Below are 24,787 nucleotides of genomic sequence, written 5' to 3' on the forward strand. Positions count from 1 at the left end.
GACACGACTGGAAACGTTCCCCCGGCGTTTGCTCCTCCTGGTAACAAGGCACAAGAGGCTGTAGGCCACTCCCCATGGGCCGGGGGCATTGCTGTTAGCATGACACACTCAGCTGGGGCACGTATGTCCAGGGCCGCTGTCCCATCTCCCCTGCAGACCTGCTCGGGGCTGGGATTGCTGCCTTGGCATCACCCTGGGAAGCCGCAGGAACTTCCCATGAGAACAGAGTTATCCTGCTGGAAAAAATCTCCACAGCCGCCCCTTCCCCCCGCTCCAGGGGCCCAACCCTCAGCTCGTGCAAATCATCATAGCGTCATCGAACCCAACAGAGCGATGCTGATTTACACCAGTTGAGGATCGGGCCCTCTGTGTTTAGTCCAGTTTTCTGTCACCCAAGTTACTTTCCAGATCCCAGCGTGTAATCCCTGGGATACTGCCTGTCGCTGCACCCCTCTGTCACACTGTGCATGGTCACGCTGGCACTTCTGCGGCCCAAAACCCACACGGCTCATCATCAGACCACTGTCTCTGTGCCTTCCTTCCTCTCGCCCCTGTTAGGGAACAGCTTCCCTACGCCACTCTGCAAAGCTGCTGTCCTGGTAAAAATCTCACTCCCCTGCAGCAGGCCCAGATGTCGAACTCACAAACAGCTGAAGACTCATTTCCACCCAAAGCACATGCTTTTAGCCTGAAAACACTTTTAGTTTGGATTTCAGGAGAATGAACAAGAAAATGAAATCTCCCTGGGAGAGCACAGCGTGCAGGTCTCCTCCAAGGACCAACTCTGCGAACACACGGCTGCTGTGCGCTGCATGCGTGTGTAAAACACACACATCCCACCCCGTACTGAGAAACAGAATGAGGCCATACACAGAAAGCAAAAGGTGTAACAGTTGCAGAGTGCCCCCCCAATAAGCAAACAGTGATAATTAATAATAAATAACTATTAATAATCAAAGCAGTTCCTTCAGCTTCACCCACACTCTCAGCCTGGGCATGACTTTACCTGCCATTGTTACAAATACCCAAACAGGGCATTGTAAAGCTGCACTTCCCAAACTTCTGACAGCAGAGTCCCGCTCTAGGGGAATTCCCACCGCCCAACCCTGCTGGTAAAGGCCTTCCTTTAAGAAGCATCACTCAGGCATATTTAAAGGTTTTGCTAACATTGCCATGTCAGTAGGAGTGTGAAAAAACCATCCCCCAACCGTTTTTTTTTTTTTCCAAATCATTGTAATTTTTTATGTAGGCTTTTATTGCACTCAGTACAAATAATGTACAATTTTGTCTCTATTCGTTACTAGGCCTAAACAAAATAGAACCAAATAATGCCCTTTGTATGTTGTGACAGGGTTGGGCCCCCCTAACCGGTTCAGCTGTGTTGGCAAAGGGCCCAGTGTAGACGCAGTTATAGTCTGTGCAGGAACCCGGTTTAAACTGCAGGGGGCTCTGGGGCAGCGTGGGGCGAGGGACAGAGGGGCTCTGGGGGGAGATTAGATAATGTGGGGAGGTGCAGGGGGGCTCTGGGGCAGGGTGGGGGAGGGACAAAGGGGCTCTGGGGGGAGATTAGATAATGTTGGGAGGTGCGGGGGGGGCTCTGGGGCAGGGTGGGGGAGGGACAGAAGGGCTCTGGGGGGAGATTAGTTAATGTGGGAAGGTGGGGGGCTGTGCGGGAGGGACAGAGGGGCTCTGGGGGGAGGTTGGATAATGGGGGCAGGTGCGGGGGGGCTGTGGGGCAGGGTGGGGGAGGGACAGAGGGGCTCTAGCGGGGGGCTGGATAACGGGGGGAGGTGCGGGGGGGCTCTGGGGGTGGGGGGCAGGAGGAGCTATGGGGCCCCGGGGGGCTCTCGGGGCGGGAAGGGCCGGGCCCTGGCGCCGCCCCGCGCCGCGCACACGGGCTGAGCCCCTCCCGGGGCGGAGCCGACGGGGCGGCACCTGGTCCCGCCTCACCTGGAGCCGCCGCTTTAAAGGCGCGGGGCGGGGCAGCCGGGGCGAGATAGAGCCGCCGCGTCCCCCTCGCCCCGCCGCACAGATGGGGCCGCCGCGGAGCCGCCTGCCCGGGCTCTGCCTCCTGCTGCTGCAGGTAACGGCGCCGCGCTGCGGGCTCGCTGCCCGCCCGGACCCCGGGGAGGGGCCCCCGGACCCCCTCTGGCCGCGTGTGCCGGGGCTGGAGGGGAGCCCGCCGTGGGGGCCGGAGAGGGGCTGCCGGGGGCCGCGCCGTTGGGGGGCTGCGGGGTTGGAGGGGGGGGGGCCTGGCCGCGCCGTTGGGGGGCTGCGGGGTTGGGGGGGGGGGGGCCTGGCCGCGCCGTTGGGGGGCTGCGGGGTTGGGGGGGGGGGGCCTGGCCGCGCCGTTGGGGGGCTAACCCAGCTCTCCCTGGCGCAGGTGGGCTGGCAGCTGGGCGAGCCGGCGGAGCCGTGCCGGGCTGGCTTTACCCTGGAGCGGTTCGCGTTCGTGGTGCCCCGTGCGCAGCTGCTCCGGGGCCAGGTCCTGGGCCAAGGTAAGGCTGCCTCCCTGGGGGGGGGGTCGGGACCCCGGGGGCAGTGGGGCAGAGCCCGCGGGGGGCGGAGACACTTAGCTGCCCCGGGCTCTGGGTCATGCCCACGGGGTGCTGCTCGCTGCCCTGTGGGACTTGAATTGCTGCAGCAGTTGTGGGATGTGCCCTTGGCTGGCTTCACCCCTGCCAGGTGCTCCCGCATGAGCCCCGTCTGCCCCCTGCCTGTGGGGTGGGTGGTGTCGGCTGATCGCCTCTGCCTTGTGTGCTAGTCCTTCCCCCTGGGCTCCTAGGGCAGCGTGGTTCTGGGTTACCCCAGGCTGAGACTAGCTTTGATGCTCTGGGGTGTGACTCTTGTTCTGGCACAGAGCCCTTTGCGCTTGGACATTTCCCTCTGCTTGTCCCTCCCTGGCCTCTGGTGGGCCCCTGGCCACCGCTTGCACCGCCAGAGCCATTGAAAAGTGGAGCCCCAAAGGCTCTGCTGTGATGCCTCTGAGTCCTGTCAGGAAGAGCTGGCTTCCATTCCCTTCCTCCGCCCCTCCACTGTTCATCTGCTCTGCCAGACTGTGAGGTTCTCGGGGCAGAGACCTCCTCTCCCCGGGCTCCTGTTGAGCACAAATAATTGAGGGTACCCAGGCAGCTTAGGGGAGGAAACCCTGCATGCTGAGTGAGGTTCCCTGGAGATATAACAGCTAAGCAGCTTCCTGGCTGCTCCTAACTCAAAACCTGCCCTGACATTCCAGCTTATTCTCTAGTATCCAGCAGGCTCCAAAACTTGTCCTGGAATGGAGGGTTAATTCTGATTCCCTCTTCTCACCCAGTGCAGTTTGGGAGGTCTTGTGGCCTCCTTCCCTAAACCCCAATCCTCCGGGCTCCCTGGGCGGTTAGTTAGACCAGTGCTGGCACTTCTGAAAGCGGAAATGGCGAGCGCCAGGCCCTGGCTGCTTTGTCCCTCTGAAGTGTGGTCAGCAGATGATCTGATCAGACCCTACAGAGGAGAGTCTATTTCCAAATGGGGGACGGCTCAAGGGCCTTTTCTGTGGCAGTTGAATTGCTAAAGCCCTAATTCAGACTGGGGGGTTACATGTTTAGTGGAAACTTCCTTAATGTAGTTAGGGCTTAGCCTGCAAAGGCTGTCTCATGTCTGTCCCACCCCAAAGTAGAGGAAATTTCCACTCTATTTATAACTTTGCCCTGAGTTCTGGTGAACTTGGCCGTCCGTGGTCATAAATCCCCCAGGCCTACAACACTTCATAAAAACTGCTTCTATCCCCGAAGAAAGAGTGGGCCTGTCTCCTCTTTATCTCTGCTCCTCCCCCTGGAGTGCAGGAGGCTTTGTCCTGGGGAATGCAGCCTTTGAAATGCTAACGTCCAAACGGCTGGAGGACAATCCTCTGTGACTGGAAGGCTAAAGACTCCCACACCTTGTTGAGCCCCACCCGCCCAGGGCAATGGCGCAGGACTAGAGCATCCTGTGAACCGGGCTCTGAGCAAACCCTGGGAGAAGATGTGGGGAGGGAGCTTTCTGTGAGCCAGTTACTGACCTGGCTTGCCCTGCACCCTGAGACCACTCTGACCCCCCGACCTGTCCACCACTTGCTCCTCTTGGCTTGCTGCCTCCTCGGCCCCATCCCCCTGCTCCTCTCTGCGCCCTGGCCGGACCTCAGTGCACCTCCAGCTCCGGGCAGCCTCTGCTTCCCACCGCCTGTGGGTCCCCACCTGTCTCTCTGGAGCTGAGCCACCTGGGACTGGGGCAGAAGCCTGGCCAGTCTCAGCTGGGCGGGGGAGTGGGGGGCAGGGGGCAGTGCGGGGAGCTTGACTGGGCCCCTCCAGGGGAAGTGCGTCTTAGGCCAGGGCAGGTCCTGGCTTGGCAGATCACACCACTCCCGAGGGACCGGAGCCCCGAGACCAGCTCTGGCTGACTGCTACTCAGCCGGGCAGACAGTCGCCTCCCAGCAGGTCCAGTGAGTGCGGGCAGGAGGCAGGGTGTGGGGGAGTGGGTTTCTTGCAGGGGCACTGCTGAGCTGTGAGGGGGTAGGGAGGGTGTTTGTTGGGGCACTAGGAGTGGGGGTTTTGTGGGACTGGGAGGCTCTGGGCAGGGGTGGTGTTGTGCAGGGTGCTGTGCATTTGTGTGGAGGGGGCTGGGAGGGGTGCTGGCATAGTGGGGCTGGGGGGGGGCTCTGGCCATACAGAGTCAGGAGGATTTGGGGGAAGGGGGAGGAGCTGTGTGGTGTGGCCTGGGCCTGCCCCTGAGGGCAGGGGGCACACTGGCAGCAAAGGGCCAGGCGTGCCACTGTGTCTGGCAACTGCCAGTTTATAAATAGTGACCTCGCACTAGGCTGAGTGGAACAGGGCCACCCTTGCCATGCCATGACCCATTGCCCCTGGCTGGCCCCTCGTTCTGGGGACTGACCCCCTGCACCATGCTCCACTGCTCCCATGGGGGCCCACAAATAAGTTTGGTGCTGGACCCACAAAAGGTTAATCCAGCCCTGCCTGGCCTGTTAGCTTATTTTGGCTGGTGTCATGTCTTAACAGATACTCCCCCGCCTTCCCCTGCAGCAACCCCTCCCTTCCAGCTAAAGCCGCTCTGCTTGTTGAGGTAGGGCTGCTGCTTCTGGGCTGGAGTCTCCCCCATGCTGGGGATGTGGATAAGTTTGCTCGCTCCTGAGACTGACCTGGGAGCCCCAGGCATGGTTCAGCTTGGCAGGGCTGCATCTCTCTGGTCTTTGTGCATGTAGCAGAATCCTGCTGGCAGTGCCCCTGAGCCCATGTCCCGATGGCTAGTGCCGGGCGTTGGAGGGTGGCATTTAAATCCCCCACCCCCAGCCAATGCCTGGGTTAGATTGCCTGAAATGGCAGTCAGTGGGCCTGTCCCTGCCCTTGCATTCCAGGCCTGCCCAAGCATGGCAGTGGGTGCCAGTGCAGAATTCTTGAAGTGAGGTGGGTGTTTCATTGCCCAGTAGACATGCTCCAGTCACCTGCGGGGTGACCTCCCCAGGGTCCCGAATGCGGGGAATGGCTCAGCGTTGGACTCTCTTCCCTGCCTCTGCTGGCCCACCCTGCAGTGGGCCCAGGGAGTGCGGATCAGGTGCTGAGATGAGCTGAGCCAGTCCTGGGCATGGTTCCGGGGATGTGAAATGTGCACATTGTACTCCGAACAGAGGCTGGTCTGTCTCCTCTGCCGTCCCTCCAGGGACTGGCATGCACTTAACTCCATGATTGCTGGAGTGACTTCAGGACACCAGAACTTAGTTGATTTAATGTCACCCCCTGCTCTGTGGAAGAAAGACTTCCCTTCCCCATGGGCCAGAGCCTCCCTCACAGTGTGGGGACCGAGAGGCTACACCTGTGTGTGACCACGGGCTTGCCTACACTTGAAAGGCTACGGCAGAGCTGCTGGAGCACTCTGGTGTAGACGGCAGGGGTTCTCCTGTTCCCATGTGGGTGGTCCCATCTGACGAGCAGTAGCTAGGTTGAGGAATTCTTCTGTCAGCCTAGTGTGATCTATGCAGGGACTTAGGTCGGCCTAACTATACCGCTCGGGGTGTGGATTTTTCACGCAATGCAGCTAACTGCCCTAATATTCTAGTGTAGCCCAAGCTGTAGGCTCTCAAAGCTCACTCTTCTGTCTGGAGCTGTAAAAACAAATAAAATACCTAACAGAAATGTGCAGTGGATCCAGAGAGCTCTCCCATTATAAGCCAGATCCATGCTGTTCAGTAATTCACTGGCCTGCAAAACTAGCCAAATCCAGCCTGCAGAGCAGTTACTTGGTTAGTGCCCAAAGCCCAATTAACATTCCTCAAAATGCCAGTTGTTCCCTTGGCATGGCAATGTTGCCTTCCCAGTGCTTTGAGCTTGACTAGAACCCCTGCACTGCGGGCTGCAGATCAGGGATTGCTGTAAGAGGCCCCGCGGGGTGCTGCATCCACACAGTGGTGTTCACTGCTTTGCTTAGGGAGGATTTAACCAAAGCAGGCTTTCTGCTCTTCCTTCACCTCTCACACAGCCTGACCTTTGTAAAGTAGAGGCCTTGAGACGGACCTTTGGTATGTCAACACAGGGGCTGCAAAAATTCCATGCATGCTGGAGAGAGGGGAGGTGCTGATCTCCTAGCTTGTTCTAATTCCCCTTGTACTGGAAAGCCTGCTGCAAATTACTCTTTAGAGTAGCACTATGGTGCTGAAAAGCAGGCCGTTAGGAGAGATTTAATATCCGGAGCTATTTGAGTCCTCTAATCAGCATTACACAAGGATCAAAATGCATCTTAAAAAAATCACATGCACTTAATGTTCTGAAGTGTAACTGCTAATTCTCCAGTGGGGAGGAGGAGTTGGCCGGTTGCTATTAGTCCATCTCAGACACACAGGTCAGCTCTGATTACACTTAAGCCTCTGACCAGGGAAGTGATGCAGAAGACTCCTGGGTGTAGGTGCAGTCCTTGCCTGTACTACAGGGCTCGTGCAAAGGGCGTCCTATTGGCCTTGCCTATTACAGGGCTTCCTCTGCTGTCTGAGTGAAAGGATTGCCTTCCTGCCCAGCTGGTACCAAGGCTGGGTATCCTTGTGGTGAATGCCAGGCAGAGGCAGTTGCTTGCTGGGCTGGGGCCCAAGACCTAGGGGCTGTGAAGTGGCTCTGCTCAGGGTTAAAGGCAAGCAATAACCGCTTCCATAGACCTCCTAGCGCCTGCCATCTATGCAGTGGTGGGAGCTTTCTGCTGCAGTGCCTCTGGTGGGGACTGTGACCAGCAGTCCCAGAGCTCTAGGAGCTGTAGCTATCTCCTGCATGGTCTGATGCATTGCAAGCCCTTGTTTACTCTTTCTGTTTTGAAGTGTCCTGGGGGAGGAGGCTATTTCCAGTAACTGCATGCAGAACTCTAGCTTCAGTCATGGCCTTAGCTAATGGCTGCAGAACTCGAAATACCACTAAGTGGTGAGTGCTTTCAGCGAGCCAAGGCCAGGCGAGCTGACCCAAGTGCGCAGCTCACTTGGAGTACCTCTGCTGGGTCTAGCTGGATGTGGGGAGCTGGAAGCCTTCCTGTTTTCTCCATCCTAGAGCAGAGATGTCTGTTGCAAACGCTGTCCCTTCTCTGAGAAATGGAGGCCTACGTTCCACAAAGTATCACTCTAAGACTTCCTGGTCCTGTCCAGGCTGCTGCTGCAGGTTGGGGCTTAGAATGTGCCAAAGCAGCTGAGCTGGCCCAGGGCAGTCTCATGGACATGCAGGCTGACAATTACAAAGGAGCCGAAGCCTTAAGGGCCCCCGGGCCACGTTAAGTGTGGAAAGAGCTTGTGTTTTTATTGCAGGGTTTGTGTGAACCTGGATGCAAGTACAGCTCCCCTTGAGTGTGTAATGGCTGAGGCTGGTGCTATCTCTGGGAGATGGGTTTTTGTGCATGGCCCTCGGGAATTCTTGTCCAAGACCACAGATGGTGTGTGGTGATAAGGGCTCTGTCTGCACGGGGCACTCTAAAACCTTCCCACCAGTGCGGTTCACTAGGGCTAGTAACAAGGGAGCACTATTGGAGCCCAGCAGCTGGGCTTGCATGGTGCTGGCTAGCCCTGCTCGGAGCAGGCGTGGGCAACGCCACAGCCTGCTGGAGGCTAGAGCCCATGAGTGGGAGGACTTCGGCACCTGCTGTCGGCTCCTAGCATGGCAAAGGAACAAACTGGTGATTGCAGGACTGAAGAGCACCTGGAATCCTCCAGGCCTGGGGTCTGTTTGGCTGCCTCAAGGCACCTGTGCTGCAGTTACTGGGTTTCCTGTCACCAGCCTCCTCCCTCCACTCACCCATCCCAAAGAGGCTGGCACCTATACTGAGCTAGCCGCCCTAGTCCAGGACCTGTGGAGGAGTCAGTCCATGGAGAGTCAATTTCTTGTAACTGCTCCCAGGTCACGGGGAAGGTCAGAGTTGCTAAGACATGACCAGTCTAGCTGGGCCTGATCTCCAGTGAGAGCAGAGCAGCAAGCTGCTCCCTGACTGTTCCTGCCCCAGGAAGGGAGGAGATCGCACAGTGACCCTTGATTTCTCAAAGACCAGCCATGCTGGTGGGCAGTTGCAGCCTTCTCTCTTCACTCCATGCCCCTGATCTAAGGGTGGTGCAGTCCCCTCCTGTATGGGCTACTTGGTGTTATGGCCGACACCTGCTCTTGGCTGCAGTGGTCAGAGCATGAGCATCTTCCTGTGCAAAACAGGGAGCAGGGGGCCTGTCCTTCCAGCTGTGAGGAACTGCCCCCCAGTCTCTCACCTCCAAAGCCACTCTGCAGAGCCGCACAGTGTTCCCCATGCAACAGCTGCCCCATCCTTGGTGAGGGAGGCTCTGTGGCTGGATCAGCATGGCAGGAGCAGGAAGTTGAACAGGTCTGATTGAATAACTTGGCCATTTAAATACCTGCATAGCAGAGGCTAGACCTCTCAGTGCTACCTGGGAGTCAGTGACTCCTCCTGGGCCCAGCGTCTGAAAGCAAACCGGAAACATGCATGTAACTCGTTGCTGGGGGCAGATTACCCAACAGGCCATGCAACTGCTTGGCCTCACATCAGGCTCTTACACATGTGGACTTCTGGAGACCAGTGACTGGTCACTGCATTATCCAGAGGGATTCCTGGATTCCCCGCTGCTGGAGCGTGGGCAGAAACCCCTCCTAAACAAGAGCATGGGATAGGGAAGCCCTGGGTCCGGAGTACTGTTCCGAGCCTGCCTGCCATTACCCTGCTCTCTGGCTGCCCCTGTAGGGCATGGCATCCCTCTAAACTGGCAGCTAAGCTTAGACCTGCTGGCATTCTACATGTGCCCGTACTTGTGACGTGGCTATGGGAGCCCTCGTCTCCTAGGGTATTCGCATTGAGAACGCAGGTTGCAGCTGAAGCCATGTTCCGGAGTGTGACCTTAGCCCCTCAATGGCAAAGAAAAGGGGAGCATGCCCCAAACAGGCTTCCATGCAGTAGTCTACAGAGCTGGCTGTCGCAGGGTGCTGGCTTTCCTGGCTTACAGGAAGTCTCTCTTCTACCAGACCAGTTGCTATGCATTTCATGGGCGTGGTATGGAATGGGGGCCCAGGCAATAGTGAATGGCAGGGTGGGTGTTTGCAATGGGATAGTTTACAGATTCTTGCAAAAGCTTTGGGACCATGGGCCTACAGCACAAGGTGAGTACAGCCTTTCTGCCCAAGGAGGGGTAGCTCAGTGGTTTGAGCATTGGCCTGCTAAACCCAGGGTTGAGGTCAATCCTTGAGGGGGGCCATTTAGGGATCTGGGGCAAAAATTGGGGGTTGGTCCTGCTTTGAGCAGGGGGTTGGACTAGATGACCTCCTGAGGTCCCTTCCAACCCTGATATTCTAGGATTCTATGACTGCTGAGGTCCTGGCTGCAGCTCTCCTAGGCAGCGTTACCTTGTGGAAGAGCTGGTGGCAGAGAGGTCTAAGACCTATAGTGCTCTCGTTAACTGCTGGCCCAATGCAGTCGGCCACACAGGGCTGGGGTAGCTCTGGTGAACTGGGTAAGTCTGGCCTAGCACCATGGTTGTTGGGATAGAAATGGGTGTGCCCTATGGGTACTCTGTGCAAGGAGTTAGGGTGTGGCCAGGATACAATATGACTGAAGCATGCAGTGCAAAGACTCATTCTTGGTCTTTGCCAAGGTATCATTGACCTGGTGTGGGATTTGCCCAAGGCCCTCAGCCCTGCAGTCCGCCTCTTGCATTCCCAACTCCTAATGCAACTAAACCTCTAAACTGAGTCAGGCCATCACAGGCTCTTCTGCAGTAGGAACTACCTGCCAGAGGAGAATTGGCCCTCCTGTTAATTGCTCCATCCCTCTGCCTGCTGTTAACAAGGCTGTCTGCAGACAGCATGGCGGTGGAGTTCTTGTCTGGAACTACCCAGTCATGGGCGCTAACCAACAGGCTGCGGACTTACTGCTTGTTCTGGAGGTGTAATAGCAAGCGATGCTGCGTCTCTAAAGTGGCACCGTCGCCCTCACTTACCCAAGCTTGGAAGGCCACGTGCTGTGTGGTGGGGGCCAGGCTGATGGACCCATCAGGATTCTGCCCTTGGTGTATTACTGTAGGGAGATAACTTCCTACGGCCAGTTTCAGAAACCCAGCCTCTGTTTGGGCTCACTGACTGCACTAGGCAGAGCCTGTCTTAGCTGAGTCAGCAGCTCCAGTTGTCTGAGAGCAGACTTAGCTGATCACATTGGAGGATAAGTCCAGATTTCCCCTGCCTCTTCCTGTATGGTTGGTGCTGTCACATGTCTGGCTTAAACACTTACTGCCTCCTAGTGGGTTACCCAGAGTCTCGCTGGAGATATCTGATCAGTCATGTTCCTGTCTCCCTTCTCCCTTCTGGCATTGAGAAACTTGTTTGCACATGTGGCTGGGTAGCTCAGAAGGCCGGCTCCAAGCTGGCCACTCCAGGGAACGATGACGTGTGCTTGGGGCCCAATGGCTTGGGAAAGGGGTAACATGAAAATGACTAGATAGGCAAACCCCTTCAAGCTCCAGGGTCTCCCTGACAGCCTGTCTCCTGCCGTCCTGTGCTTGGCGGGAGCCTGTTAACAGAGCCCTTCCTCCCCAGTGAGGTTTGAGGACTGCACGAGATGGAAGCTCGCGCTGTACGATGCAGATGATGCTGACTTCCGAGTGCTGGCGGATGGGACGGTCCTGGTGAGACACCAAACCCAGCTGCCTGGGCAGGAGAAGACTTTTACTGTGAGTGCCTGGGATTCCACGGGCAAGAAATTCTCTGCTTCAGTGACTGTGAGGAACCAAAGCCCTCGCTCAGCACAGGTAACGCTCATGCCAGCTGGCAGGCCTGTAGGGAGCGCGGGGGGCTGACTCTATGGCAACCTTTGTGCCTTGGGTAGAATACAGCACTAATGAACCCCGTTCCCCTAACAGGATGGCAAGGTGCCTGGACTGATCATGGCCCCTACGAGAGACGGGGGTGGGAAGGCCAGTCCCACAGCCATTACCGCTGTAGCGTTACCAGTGCACCCAGCCCACTAACTGCCTGTTGCTTTGCTGGGAGTCGGTTACATGCAGAATGACGCTTGTCTAGCAACTGCTTTCATGGCTAGAGCAGCCCAGGAGCGTGGGGCTCAGTGGGAATCGCTACCTGTAGCTCTCCCTGGACTGCCAAGTTGGCCCCTGGTCACACTGGGCCCAGAGTGCAACCTTCTCCATTGCACTTTACATAATCCAAGCCAGACACAGAAATACATGGTCTTCATCCCACTCGCCATGGTCTGGCCTCCTGCAGCGTCTGTGTCTGAACAGTCAGCAAGTCTGACTCCAGGTCTGTTGTGCTCACAGCATGCTCTGCATAAAGGAGCCGCCGGCTGGCACCACGCTAACCCAGGGTTATACGCTGGCTGGTCTGGGATCCCTGGGCTTGTTTCTTGTACACATGGATGTCTCCTTCTCCCTGTAGGAATCTGCTCCAGGCCACCCAGCAGAGGTGCTGATGTTCCCACAGGCCAGACCTGGTCTGCAGAGACAGAAGAGGGACTGGGTGATCCCTCCGATAAGGGTCCCTGAAAATGAGAGGGGCCCGTTCCCTAAAAAGCTGGTTCAGGTAGGGAAGCACCTCAAACCTGCATTCACCCGCCCGAATGCTGCCTCTTGGGCAGGCAGGTGCTGCCAGGTCTCTTGTTGCTGGACCTAACCATGTCACATGCCTGGCTGCGCAGGTGCTGAGGGCTTTTTGCCAGTGGGTGCTTTTGAAAAGGTGGTGGGGCTCTGCCGGTTTGGGAGGGCAAGGCTGTTTGGCATATTTATACACTTCCATATTCTAGTTGTGGAATGTTCTATCATTGGCATCTTAACAATTTAATCCCTATTAAAATAGTAACAAACTACAGAATCCCACTGTCAGGAATTACAGTGGAGGAAAATCCTTGCACTCTCCTAGACGCTGTTGCAGTAGATTCTTCTGTGTTTGCTGGAGTACAGTGGATTCCTGAAGGTTTCCCACTGTTGATCTTGTCTGAACGCAAGTTTATCCATCTTTCAGTCTGGCCCTACTCATGTCCGTTACCGAGCTGTGCCTTGCAGTGTGCTCATCTAATTCCACCTTCGTTACACCATGTGCCATGTACGTGCTTTGATTCCCCCTAGATCAAATCCAATAGGGATAGAGAGTCCAAGATAATCTACAGCATCACAGGGCAAGGTGCAGACACCCCTCCCAACGGCATCTTCACCATTGAGGCCAAGACCGGCTGGATGATGGTGACTCAGCCCTTGGACAGAGAAGACATCGACAAATACCACGTAAGTCACCCAAGCCCTATGTGTGGCAGGTGGGCAGAGCCCCACTGACCAGGGGGCCCATTTCTGAGCCAGCTGCTGGTGGAAGGGAGCATGGTGGAGCTCAGAGCCCTCTTGTTTGTCTGTAGCTCTTCTCTCATGCCGTGTCTGAGAATGGCAAACCTGTGGAAGAGCCCATGGAGATCATCATCACCGTGACTGATCAGAATGACAACAAACCCCAATTCACCCAGGAGCTCTTCAAAGGCTCAGTTCTGGAAGGAGCACTGCCAGGTAGGAGGAATGGGTGGAAATAGCTTTGTCCTGCTGATAGTGATCCAGGCGCCAGAAATCTGCATCCCTGGACTCTGCTCTGTTGTCCCTTAGTGGGACAGAGCATGGGCTGGGTCTGGGGTGTCCCTGTTAGCAGGTGGGATTCTGCCTTTGACATCTCTGATAGTGTCTGCATCCATGCCCCTGCAACCCATGTGCAGTCAGTACAGAACACAAATCAAGCCCTGATAATCTCTTACAAGCCTCTGGTCTCTGGCAGCCCTGAAGGGTCAGGCAGGCTCCTCAAGCCACTGGTCCATGAATGTGGTGCCCACTTACACACCCTTTTGTGTGGCTTGCCAATGAGTCCTCCTCAGAGCAGTTAGCTCTCCTTCCTACTGAAGGAGATGAGCCCAATGCTGGGCTCCATTCTCCATTGGCAGAGTCTCTGCTATTGAGCATCTTGTATGAAGCTGCAGCACTCCTCGGGGGAAATGTTCTGCCTCCTGATCAGGGAGGAGTGAGCCACTACCACCTCCAACTCTACCCCACTCTCTCAGGTACCTCTGTGATGCAAGTAACTGCCACAGATGCAGATGATGCCATAGAGTCCTACAATGGGGTCATTGCATACTCCATCCTGAACCAAGAGCCTAAGGAACCCCATCCCCAGATGTTCACCATCCACAGAGCCACTGGAGCCATCAGTGTGATTGCAAGTGGCCTAGACAGAGAGGTGAGCAGAGACGTGGGCTTGGAAGCATGGCAGCTGTTGCCATAGCAAAGTTCCATGAAGGAGGGCGGCAACATCTTCAGTTACTGGAGTGTGCCAAGGACAGAGTCCTTTTCCAGCTTGTGCCAGCAAGGACAGCTGTATGGCACAAGCCTATGAAGGAGCCAGCTCCTCGTTTGCAGCCTGCCTCTCAATGGTCTGAAATGCCCAGGTTTATAAATCTGGGCTTGACACCAGAAGACTCCTGCAGTGGCTCTCCCTGGCTGGAGAACTGTGGGCTGCTGCAGGGGAGAAGGGCTCCCTGTTGATGCATGCCTCTGAGATCTGAGCAGGCCCCTGCCCAGGGAGTCCTGAAGCATGATGGACTCTCGTAGCCAGCTTGACATGCCCTGGCTGCTGGGGACTGTGAAAGGGTTACAGGGAACTGGCATCTGAGGCAGCACTGCTAATGTCTTATCTATCCATCTCTACCACTGACTGACATGTCTGCCTCCCCCCAGAGAGTGAGAGAATACACGCTGACGCTGCAGGCTGCAGACCTGGATGGGGAAGGCTTAACAGCCACTGCATCCGCTGTGATCAAGATTGCGGACACCAATGACAACGCTCCTGTGTTTGACCCCAGAACGGTACCCTACTCCGTCACCCTCTCATGAGTACCAGCTGTGCTGGGGTGTCCTGTCCCATCCCCCTCCCTGGGATCAGGTAGGGGGAGATAGCAGGCACAGTGAAGACTGCAAGGAAAAGTGGCCATTCCTTCACCCAAAGCATCTCTTGGCTAGGAGCCACATGAAGTGCTCTCTGCACAGGCTGCTGCTATCCTGAGCCTACCCCAGTTGTAAGGGATCAAACAGCCAGGGTGCCCCAGCTGGAGCCCCTGAAAGGGAGACATCTGGATCAGCCCCATTGTTAGGTGCTGCACAGACAGTGAGGTCGTGGTTTTAGGCAAGGACTGCAACCTATTGTCTTGTCCTATGCCATGAGCAGGAAGAGTGGGGCAGGGTGGGAGAGCAAGGAGTGATCACTGGCTGCTTTGTGCTGCTGGCCAGTGGAGAAGGCCCAGGTCTCAGGGGGGCGCTGTCTCTGCTCTGAGCTGTGACCGTGTGGCTGACCATGGCCTGCATGCCCCTGTGTTGCAGTATGTCATGGCGGTGCCAGAGAACGAAGCAGGGCGCGAGGTCCAGAGGCTGACCGTGACGGACACGGACGAGGTCAACACAGCAGCGTGGCGGGCTGTGTACACCATTGTGCGAGGCAACGAAGGAGGCTTCTTCACCGTCACCACGGATCGCGAGACCAATGAGGGCGTTCTGCGAACAGCCAAGGTAGGGTGGGCTTGGGTTTCATGGGCAGCTAGACCAGTGCGCCTCTGGGCGTGAGAGGGGCATCTGCCTGCCTTAAAACTGGGCTGGTGTGCTGCAGGGCAAAGCACCGGCTGCGCCCAGTGCCAGCATCCTGCCGGACTGAAGTAGCTGCATCAAAACCCGGGGCCATTCTGCAGCACAGCTGAGCACATGGCGTTGCCATGTAGCTAAGTCTAGAGCAGCCGACTCCCACATTGCTGGAGGAATTGCCCCCCCTCCTGGGCATGAGGCAAGAGGCCTGGCTTCACCTTTCCTTCTCGTCCATCCCAGGGCTTGGACTTCGAGGTGAGAAGCCAGTTCATCCTCTACGTGGCAGCCACCAATGAGGAGCCCTTTGTCGTGAAGCTCTCAACCTCCACGGCCACCGTCACGGTGAACGTGGAGGATGTGAACGAGGCACCTGTCTTCGACCCACCCATCAGGACAGCCCAGGTCTCAGAGGATGTGCCTATTGGGCAGAAAATCACCTCCTACATGGCTCAGGACCCAGACAAAATGCAGAGTCAGACAATCCGGTAAGTGGTGGTGTTGGACTGGGAGCCTGGGCTGTTAATACCACACATACAGAATCCAGCTTCGTGTCTAAACAGCCAGGTTCACCAAGGCCAAACAGAGACCGATGGCCTTGACAGCCCTGTGCCAGGACAGTCTGGACCTGTAAACCATGGGCAGCAAAGCCTCTGGACTGGCCCTTGCCAAACACACCATATCCCATGGCCACTGCTCCTGTCCCTGAACAGACTGGCTGGTGCAGCAGCCCTTGCAGGACAGAACCTCTGGGCTCCACGCTCTGGAGTTCGGCACCTGCTACGCGGGAGTACAGAGCCCCCAGGGAAGCCGTGATTTGGGCAGTAGCTGCCCAGCTCAGTGCCCAAGTGCCACCAAAAGCCGCCCGCTGTCAGAGTGGTGCTGAGTCTGGCCTCTCAGCGTCTTGGCAGGCACCTTCCAGAACAGCCTCCCCCTACAAACTGGCTTCTGCCCCCGGCTCTAGCGCCTCTTCTGTCCCCTAATGCTCTTTCCCTTCAGGTACCGCATTGGGAATGACCCCGCGGGGTGGCTGGAGATTCACCCGGAAAACGGCATTGTAACAGCAAAGGCCCAGCTGGACAGGGAGGCTGTGTTTGTGAAGAACAACACCTACACGGCCATCGTGCTGGCAGTGGACAATGGTAACAGCTCTGCAGCTGGAACGTGGGGGGCAGGGCTGAGAGCTTGTCTGATCACTGCGGTTCCGCGATCAAGAGCAGCTTTGTTCCCCTGCGCTGGTGATCTCTCCCCATGTGAGAGACATGCGCTAAGGCCGCACCCCCTCCGAGGCTGTCACGAGAAACCACACCCAAATTAAAACCCACCTCCCTTCCCAGGAAGATGGGAGTCCTTCTAAAAGCAGCCCAGGCTGGCTTGTCGGCCCCTCCATCATACTGCACCAGTCTGAAGCAGCCTGTGCTGGGGTGGAACTGAAGGTGCAGGGCTTGGGAGCCTCACCTGAGTCATGGGCAAAGCAGCCCCTGCAGCCTAGAGTGGGGACCCAGGTGGTGGTCACTGTTGGGACTGCACCAGGGACCTCCAGAGCTGACGACGTGCTGCCCCTGGCTGGCCGGGCAGCTCCGTTCTGGGTCAGGCACGGGACAGGCGTCTCCCACCTGCTGAGCAGTGGGCTCCCCTTCTGGGCCAGGCAAAGGAGACTGAACCACTTGCCACGATTAACCTCCACTCTGTCCCCAACAGGTGCCCCTCCTGCCACTGGCACAGGGACCTTGCTTCTGACTCTTCTGGATGTGAACGACCACGGGCCCGAGCCAGACCCTCGGGAGATCACTGTCTGCAACCAGAATCCGGTGCCACAGGTCCTGACCATCATCGACAAGGACCTGCCCCCAAACACCTCCCCCTTCAGAGCAGAGCTCCTCCATGGATCTGGTGCGAGCTGGGCTGCTGAAATGGACAGCAAAGGTAACTGCTGAAGGGATTTGCTGGTCACCTGAGATCTCAGACCATCCATTTCCCCTCCACCTGCCCCCCTCCCCATTCCTCCCTTTCCCTCCCGTAGGAGGAATGAGCCCTGAACTGTGGCTGTGGATCAAAGGCAAGGCAGTGCAGGACGCAGCCCTTGCCCACAGAATGCGACGTGGTGTGGTGCTGGCTTGGAGTCACTCATGTGACTAGGTCTAGAACACTTGACCTACCAGGCAAGATTGGAAAATTAGGTTTGTTTAGTCTGGAGACAGACTGAAAGGGGACATGCTAACAGTCATTTTGTAACAACCTTTTATGTATGTGGAGGGACATAAATTGTTCTCCTTAACCACTGAGGACCAGACAAGATGCAGTGGGTTTACATTGCAGCACGGGAGGTTTAGGTTGGACATCAGGAAAAACTTCCTATCTCAGGGTAGTTACGCACTGGAACAAATTACCTAGGAAGGCTGTAGAACCTCCATGGCTGGAGGCTTTTAAGAGCAGGTTGGAGAAACACCTCTCAGGGATGGTCTGCAGCAGTGGTTCTCAAGCTATTTACCATTGTGGGCCACGTCCAATACTAGCTGTATGGCCCTACGCATGTCACATGAGCTGCAGCTCTGTGCTGATTGGGCTGCAAGTGGCTCATAGGTTGCAGGGTGAGAACCACTGGTCTAGAGAATACTTGGCCCTTCCTCAGCACAGGGGTTGTGCTAGATGACCTGTGTCCAATCTTCCACTTCTTGTAAGCTTGTAAAATGACCAGGGAGGAGTATAAAAAATATTGCTCGGGCATGCAGGAGTGAAATCAGGAAGGCCAAATCACACCTGGAGTTGCAGCTAGCAAGAGATGTTAAGCGTAACAAGAAGGGTTTCTTCAGGTATGTTAGCAACAAGAAGAAAGTCAAGGAAAGTGTGGGCCCCTTACTGAATGAGGGAGGCAACCTACTGACAGAGGATGTGGAAAAAGCTAATGTACTCAGTGCTTTTTTTGCCTTCGTCTTCATGAACAAGATGAACTCCCAGACTCCTGCACTGGGCAGCACAGCATGGGGAGGGGAGGTGACCAGCCTTCTGTGGAGAAAAGTGGTTCGGGACTATTTAGAAAAGCTGGACAAGCACCAGTCCATGGGGCCAGATGCGTTGCATCCAAGAGTGCTAAAGGAGTTGGATGTGATTGCAGAGCCATTGGCCATTATTTTTTGAAAACTCATGGTGATCAGGGAAGGTCCCGGAGGACTAGAAAAAGGCTAATGTAGTGCCCATCTTTATATAAAAATAAAAGGAAGGAGGAGGATCTGGGGAACTACAGGCTAGTCAGCCTCACCTCAGTCCCCAGAAAAATCATGGAGCAGGTCCTCAAGGAATCAATTCTGAAGCACTTAGAGGAGAGGAAAGTGATCAGGAATAGTCAGCCTGGATTCACCAACGGCACATAATGCCTGACTAACCTAATTGCCTTCTATGATGAGATAACTGGCTCTGTGGATGAGGGGGAAAGCCGTGGATGACGTGTTCCTTGACTTTAGCAAAGCTTTTGACAGTCTTCCACAGTATTCTTGCCAGCAAGTTAAAGAAGTATGGGCTGGATGAATGGACTATAAGGTGGATAGAAAGCTGGCTAGATTGTCAGGCTCAACAGGTAGTGATCAATGGCTCCATGTCTAGTTGGCAGCCAGTATCAAGTGGAGTGCCCCAAGGGTCGGTCCTGGGGCCGGTTTTGTTCAATATCTCCATAAATGATCTGGAGGATGGTGTGGATTGCACCCGCAGCAAGTCTGCAAATGACCCTAAACTGGGAGGAGAGGTAGATATGCTGGAGGGTAGGGATAGAATACAGAGGGACCTAGACAAACTGGATTGGTCCAAAAGAAATCTGAGGTTCAACAAGGACAAGTGCAGAGTCTTGCACTTAGGACGGAAGAATCCCATGCACTGCTACAGACTAGAGACTGATTGGCTAAGCAGCAGTTCTGCAGAAAAGGACCTAGGGGTTACAGTGGATGAGAAGCTGGATATGAGTCAACAGTGTGCCCTCGTTGCCAAGAAGGCCAATGGCATTCTGGGCTACATAAGTAGGGGCATTGCCAGCAGATCAAGGGACGTGATCATTCCCCTCTATTTGGCATTGGTGAGGCCTCATCTGGAATACTGTGTCCAGTTTTGGGCCCCACACTACAAGAAGGATGTGGAAAAATTGGAAAGAGTCCAGCAGAGGGCAACAAAAATATTAGGGGACTGGAACACATGACTTATGAGGAAAAGCTGAGGGAACTGGGATTGTTTAGTCTACAGAAGAGAAGAATGAGGGGGGGATTTGATAGCTGCTTTCAACTACCTGAAGGGGGATTCTATAGAGGATGGATCTAGACTGTTCTCAGTGGTAGCTGATGACAGAACAAGGAGTAATGGTCTCAAGTTGCAGTGGGGGAGGTTTAGGTTGGATATTAGGAAACACTATTTTACTAGGATGGTGAAGCACTGGAATGGGTTACCTAGGGAGGTGGTAGAATCTGTCCTTTGAGGTTTTTAAGGTCAGGCTTGACAAAGCCCTGGCTGGGATGATTTAGTTGGTGGTGGCCCTGCCTAGAGCAGGGGGTTGGACTAGATGACCTCCTGAGGTCCCTTCCAACCCTGATATTCCATGATTCTTACAGCCCCTTACAGCCTTACATTTTATGTGATTTCTCTGCATGTGTCATGTGTTGGGTATCCTAGTCCCAGATATGCCATGGTTGAACACTGGGGAGGGAAGATGCAAACTCCAGGGATGAAGTGGTCTTGAGTAGAGCATGTTCATGGCACTGTAGGGTCTTGGTCTGCTTGGGAGGTAGAGGGGATGTGGGGGGCCTGGTCTCTGACCCCTGGTGGCCCTCCCCTCTGGTATGCAAGCTGCAGTCTCACCCATATAATCCCACTGTCTGCACAGGGGAGATGCTCACCTTGAAGCTGCTGGAGCCGTTGAAGAAAGACATCTACCAAGTTTACCTGCGGCTCTTTGACAACCAGAACAAAGACCAGCTGACTGTTCTCAAGGCAGAAGTGTGCAACTGTGAGGGGCATGCAGAGACATGCCCAAAGGAACAGCTGCCTGTTCCAGGGGTCCCCATCATTCTGGCCATCCTGGGGGCTATTCTGGCCCTACTGAGTGAGTGCCTGGGAGGAGTTGCTCTAGGCCTGGCTGATGGGCATCTTGTGCCAGGGTGGGGTCTTCCAGAGCTAAGCTAGCCTGGCCTGCATGGAGGGTGAGCAGCAGAAGCAGGTGTCTTGCAGTGCAGGATGGGATCTGCTGCTGCCTGTGGTGAGGCAGCTTCACCTAGTGGCTAGAGGACCGATGGTCAGACCTGGGACCTTGTTCCAGCTCCACTGCTGACCTGCTGTTTCACTTCTGTGCCCTGGGTTCCCTGCCATTAAAACTGGGGCCTGCCCTCCTGCCAAGTGCTCCAAGATGAGAGCTTGCTGGTGTCTCGGCATCACTGCACCCAGGAGAGCAGCATGGGGCCCCATCAGGGAGGAGGAGAGCACCCCTGGAGCAGGCTGCATGGCACACGCCAACCTGTCTTGTCTCTTCCAGTCCTCCTGCTGCTGCTGCTGCTCTTCGTGCGGCGGAGGAAGGTGGTGAAGGAGCCCTTGCTGCTCCCCGAGGACGACACCCGGGACAACGTCTTCTACTACGGCGAGGAGGGAGGTGGCGAGGAAGACCAGGTGGGCACTAGTGGCCCATGGCATGTTGCAGGGTGGGGAATGGGTAACAGCACACCTGAAGCACTGGCTTGCCCTGGGGGCTTGACTGGGTCCCACCTTCATACTCTCTGGCTTTGCATGTTTCCAGGAGTGGGCAACATGGGCCTTCAAAACTAATGGCCTTGGAGCCCCTCTGGTGCCCATGCCCATCCCCAGGACAGATGTGGCCTGGCAAATAGACATCCCAGTTCTGGATCAGCCAAACTTGGGAAAAGGGCCCTGACCCTGTGCATCTCCCTCCTAAAGGACTATGACCTCAGCCAGCTGCACCGCGGCCTGGAGGCTCGCCCCGAAGTCCTCGTCCGCAACGATGTGGTGCCAACCCTGCTGCCAGCTCCCCAATATCGCCCTCGACCTGCCAACCCCGATGAGATTGGCAACTTCATTGATGAGGTGAGGCCAGGGATGCAAGTGTTGCTAAACTCACATGAGCCTGGGCTGATGACACCTAGTGAGGAGCTGGAGCCAGCTCTGGACATGAGCATTGGCTGATCAGGGCCACCAGTTCCTTTCTAGAGCTCAAGATCTGGTCCTCACTTTAGCTGGATGTGCATACATTGGGCACGTACCGCCCTCAGGGCTAGTTGCTAGCCACCTGCGGCTCTGCTGCTGTGGGGATTCCCTGGACCGCTGGTTCTTGGCTATGCAGTGGCACTTCAGGGTCTCCCTTCCCATCACCATGGGGGCCCAAGGTGCCCACCCAAGGTCAGCAATAAGTGTTATCTGCCTGGCCTGGTGCAGTTACATCGCTGCTGGGAAAGCCTGGTTTTATGGCTGTGCTAGGCTCTGATATCCCTGCCCTCATTGCCGGGGCGTAGCTCGCCCAAGGCTGTAACCTAGCTATGGGGAGTGGAGAGGGTGGATGGATATGTCCAGGTGTGGGCCGCATATGCAGCTCTCTGCTAGCAGGCCACATCCATGAGATATGGTCCTGAGGATGTCACATGGGCCTCAGCTGTGTGCTGATTGGGCTGCAAGTGGCCCGTAGGTTGAGAACTGGTGTAGAGATTTCAGGGGAACTGGCTGAGGGTGGTGAATGTGACCAGAGCACAGACCTGTTTTTTCTCTCCCCTGTTGGGTCTAGAAAAGCCCACAGGCCAACACTGGAGGCCAATCTCCAGGAGAAGGCCTGTGGCACCCATTAGTCAGGCTGAGCTCTTCCTTTCTGCCAGGGTGCTTGGCATGACCGGCCCCAGCCTCCGAGTGCACATGCTGTTGGACTGGTGATGTGCCAGGCCCTCTGCTCAGACCAGCTGCCTCTGGTCATAGCAGCTGTCGTTCCTCGGGGGCATTGAGCGCTGCAGCTCCCACTGACCTCAGTGGGAACAAGGGTTGCTCAGGACCTGGCTCCTGCCAGAGAATTCCCCAGGTCCAGCTGAGGGACCAAATTCCAGCCTCTGGGGTGGGAAGCCAGCTGGCGCTGGGGTTGCTCTGGGCTGACCTAAGATCAGGATCTCCCTGCCAGTGACTCAAGAGGAGGGAAGACTCTCAAGTGACTCATGGGTGTGGCAGGGGACCCTCCATCAGGACTGATCTGGGAGCCCCAGGCCCAAATGCAGGCACTGAGGGTAGTCTCACTGCTCAGCAAAACTGCCCTTCAGTGCCCTGGTCTCATGATACAAACCTGCCTCTTGACTTCCCATCTGAGAGCTCCCTGCCTGTCCTGTCCCCTGCCAAAGCCTGGGCCCCAGGTTGGCTCCCCCTCAAGGTGACCACTCACTGGGCTTAGTGCTGCCTGCCAGCACCGATGCGGGTGGCCCTGTTTAATCCCCCCCCACCAAGCTCGCTGCACTGGAGAGTCGCCCCAGGAGCGTGTGCTGGGATGACTCATAACCGAACACTCCTCCGCTCCCCCAGAACCTGAAGGCGGCCGACACTGACCCCACTGCCCCGCCATACGACTCCCTGCTGGTGTTTGACTACGAGGGCAGCGGCTCCGAGGCGGCCTCACTCAGCTCCCTCAACTCCTCCGCCTCGGACCAGGACCAGGACTATGACTACCTGAAGGACTGGGGCGGCCGCTTCAGGAAGCTGGCTGACATGTATGGTGGGGGCGAGGACGAGTAAGGGGGGTGGCCAGATGCCATGTGCCCACCCACCCACAGAGCAGCTTCTGCCAGGATGCCAGATTTCTCTCCAGGAAGCTCCGTAGAGCAGCTTGTCTTGCATGGGGCAACTGGCAGGCTGGAGCCTCCGTGGGCAAACTCTCTGGCCTGGGTCCCTTCGCATGAGATCTTCAAGCTTCTTGGAGAGGAAATAGGCCCAGCTCTGGCTCCTGTTGGGCACCTGTCTCTGCATGCCACCTATGTGGCTGAGCCATGTGTGTGAGATGCTTCCTGGAGCTGAGGAGCCTAGTGTGACTTTCCTGGAGGCTTGTGAACAGCCTTGTACCCAGACCCAACCATGCCTGGAAGCCTTACGCAGCTGCTGGTGCCTTTTGGATCTTAAGACACACTTGCCTGCCAGGGAAAATAAAAGCCTGTCTTATGAATCCTTAACTCCTAGAATATCCCAAAGGCCTGGAGACCTCTGGCTCTTGATTCCAAACTGTGACTGGATTGCCTCCTTGTGTGAAGTTTGTCAAACTCCAGCACCAGGGTAACAGTATCCGTGCAAGGTGCTGTACCCCAGTCAGTCCAGTAGGCTGCCGGCCAGCTACCCATGCAACTGCCTTCCTGCTCCAACCACTCAACTGTTAATAGCCTGCTGCTAGCCCTGTTCCATACAAAATGTTTGACTACTGCCTTTTATATCTTCCTAGGCCACCCTCTTTTTTTCTTTTGTACTGTGTATAAAGTAAGTTAGTGTGATGCTAAAGCATGGGGCAATGGGTGATGTAACTTTTAATAAAGGAAGTTGATTTTTGTTTTTACAGGCTTGGCTCTTTATTCCTAGTGTCCCTCTTGCCAGTTAGTGCTGTGGGTTGTGGTGATGTCTCTCTCGGAGCTATTGCTCGAGGGCTGACCAGTAACAAGCTCCCTAGCCTTTGGGCAGTTGAGAGAGATCCTCCCCACTCTGGAGCCCAGGAGCTCTGGCCTGTTTGCAGGTGCTAACTTCCAAAGGGTTCTGGCCATGCTGGCTAGCAGAACTCTGCCACTGGCTCCCCTCACACTGTGAGAGGGGGATGGCAGGGACCCATTTCTTGTGTGAGACCCCCTAGCTGGAGAGGCCAGCCCTCGCTGGGCTTCTGACAGCTGGAGGCAAAAGGGGTTTCCCTAACATAGAGGCAGGATCAGGCTGGGGTTTAGTATGCACTAACCCCTCTCGTCATCTAGATGACCCCTGGCAAAGGGGCCATGGAAGGCAGGACTCCTAGCCATTGCTGCTGAGGGGGTTGGTCTACAGGTCAGTGACCCAGTGCTGCACCCTTGTCCTGCAGGGAGGTGTTAACAGCACAGCAAGACAGAGCGGCCCTCTGGCCTGTAGATACTGCCCCAGTGCCCAGGGGGAAGTGGAGTGATTTTTAGCTTCTAGCAATGCTGGTACTGGGAACAGCCAATAAGCTGCTATTATCTGAAGGGAATCCAGCCATTGCTTCCCTCCAGTTGTGACAAACTCCTACTGGAAATGGCATCCTGTGTCCAGAGTGATCCCTCTGCAGGTGAACAGCTGCAGCATTTGCCAGAGACTAGCCCCACTTTGCAGGGGCAGGGAGGTGTTTATGGCTGCAGGGGCAAGGGTAGCCCAACTAAACTGTGTCCTGCACTAGCCCCACCCATGCCCCAGTCAATGCACAGCTGGGCTGCCAGGTGTTTGGAGCAGATCAGCACCTTGCAGCTGGTGGGAGCCCCCTGCTGATCCCTTATCTTGTCCCAGCCCTCCTGCAAACCTGAGCCATAAACAAGAGCTCAGAATGGGCCAAGGCCACTGATCTCCAAACAATGCTGCAGCGGGTAGCTCTCCCACAGCTAGGCAGAAGCTGAGCTTGGAAGCTGGCTAACGAGGAGCATCCTGTGCAGAGGAGAGGTT

The 24,787-nt window shown here is 56.1% G+C and overlaps 1 protein-coding gene across 1 annotated transcript; it reads left to right on the forward strand.

Moving 5' to 3' along the window:
* The first annotated feature begins 1,828 nt into the window (after positions 1–1,828).
* LOC144273006 (B-cadherin-like) lies at positions 1,829–22,885 on the forward strand. The gene is made up of 16 exons (XM_077831439.1): positions 1,829–2,083; positions 2,369–2,498; positions 11,073–11,284; positions 11,928–12,071; positions 12,614–12,769; positions 12,895–13,039; positions 13,579–13,754; positions 14,252–14,380; positions 14,891–15,076; positions 15,386–15,630; positions 16,142–16,284; positions 16,844–17,068; positions 20,004–20,222; positions 20,649–20,779; positions 21,065–21,211; positions 22,676–22,885. The coding sequence occupies exons 1-16, from the start codon at positions 1,829–1,831 to the stop codon at positions 22,883–22,885; spliced, it is 2,853 nt and encodes a 950-aa protein (XP_077687565.1).
* The last annotated feature ends 1,902 nt before the right edge of the window (positions 22,886–24,787 follow it).

Source organism: Eretmochelys imbricata, chromosome 12 (genome assembly GCF_965152235.1).
Source record: "Eretmochelys imbricata isolate rEreImb1 chromosome 12, rEreImb1.hap1, whole genome shotgun sequence".
Classification (NCBI taxonomy): domain Eukaryota; kingdom Metazoa; phylum Chordata; order Testudines; family Cheloniidae; genus Eretmochelys; species Eretmochelys imbricata.

Coding starts and splice junctions, on each gene's coding strand:
- LOC144273006 (XM_077831439.1), top strand. CDS start 1,829: ATGGGGCCCCGGGGGGCTCTCGGGGCGGGAAGGGCCGGGCCCTGGCGC. Junction 11,285..11,927: donor AAAGCCCTCGCTCAGCACAG/GTAACGCTCATG, acceptor TTCTCCCTGTAG/GAATCTGCTCCAGGCCACCC. Junction 21,212..22,675: donor TTGGCAACTTCATTGATGAG/GTGAGGCCAGGG, acceptor CCGCTCCCCCAG/AACCTGAAGGCGGCCGACAC.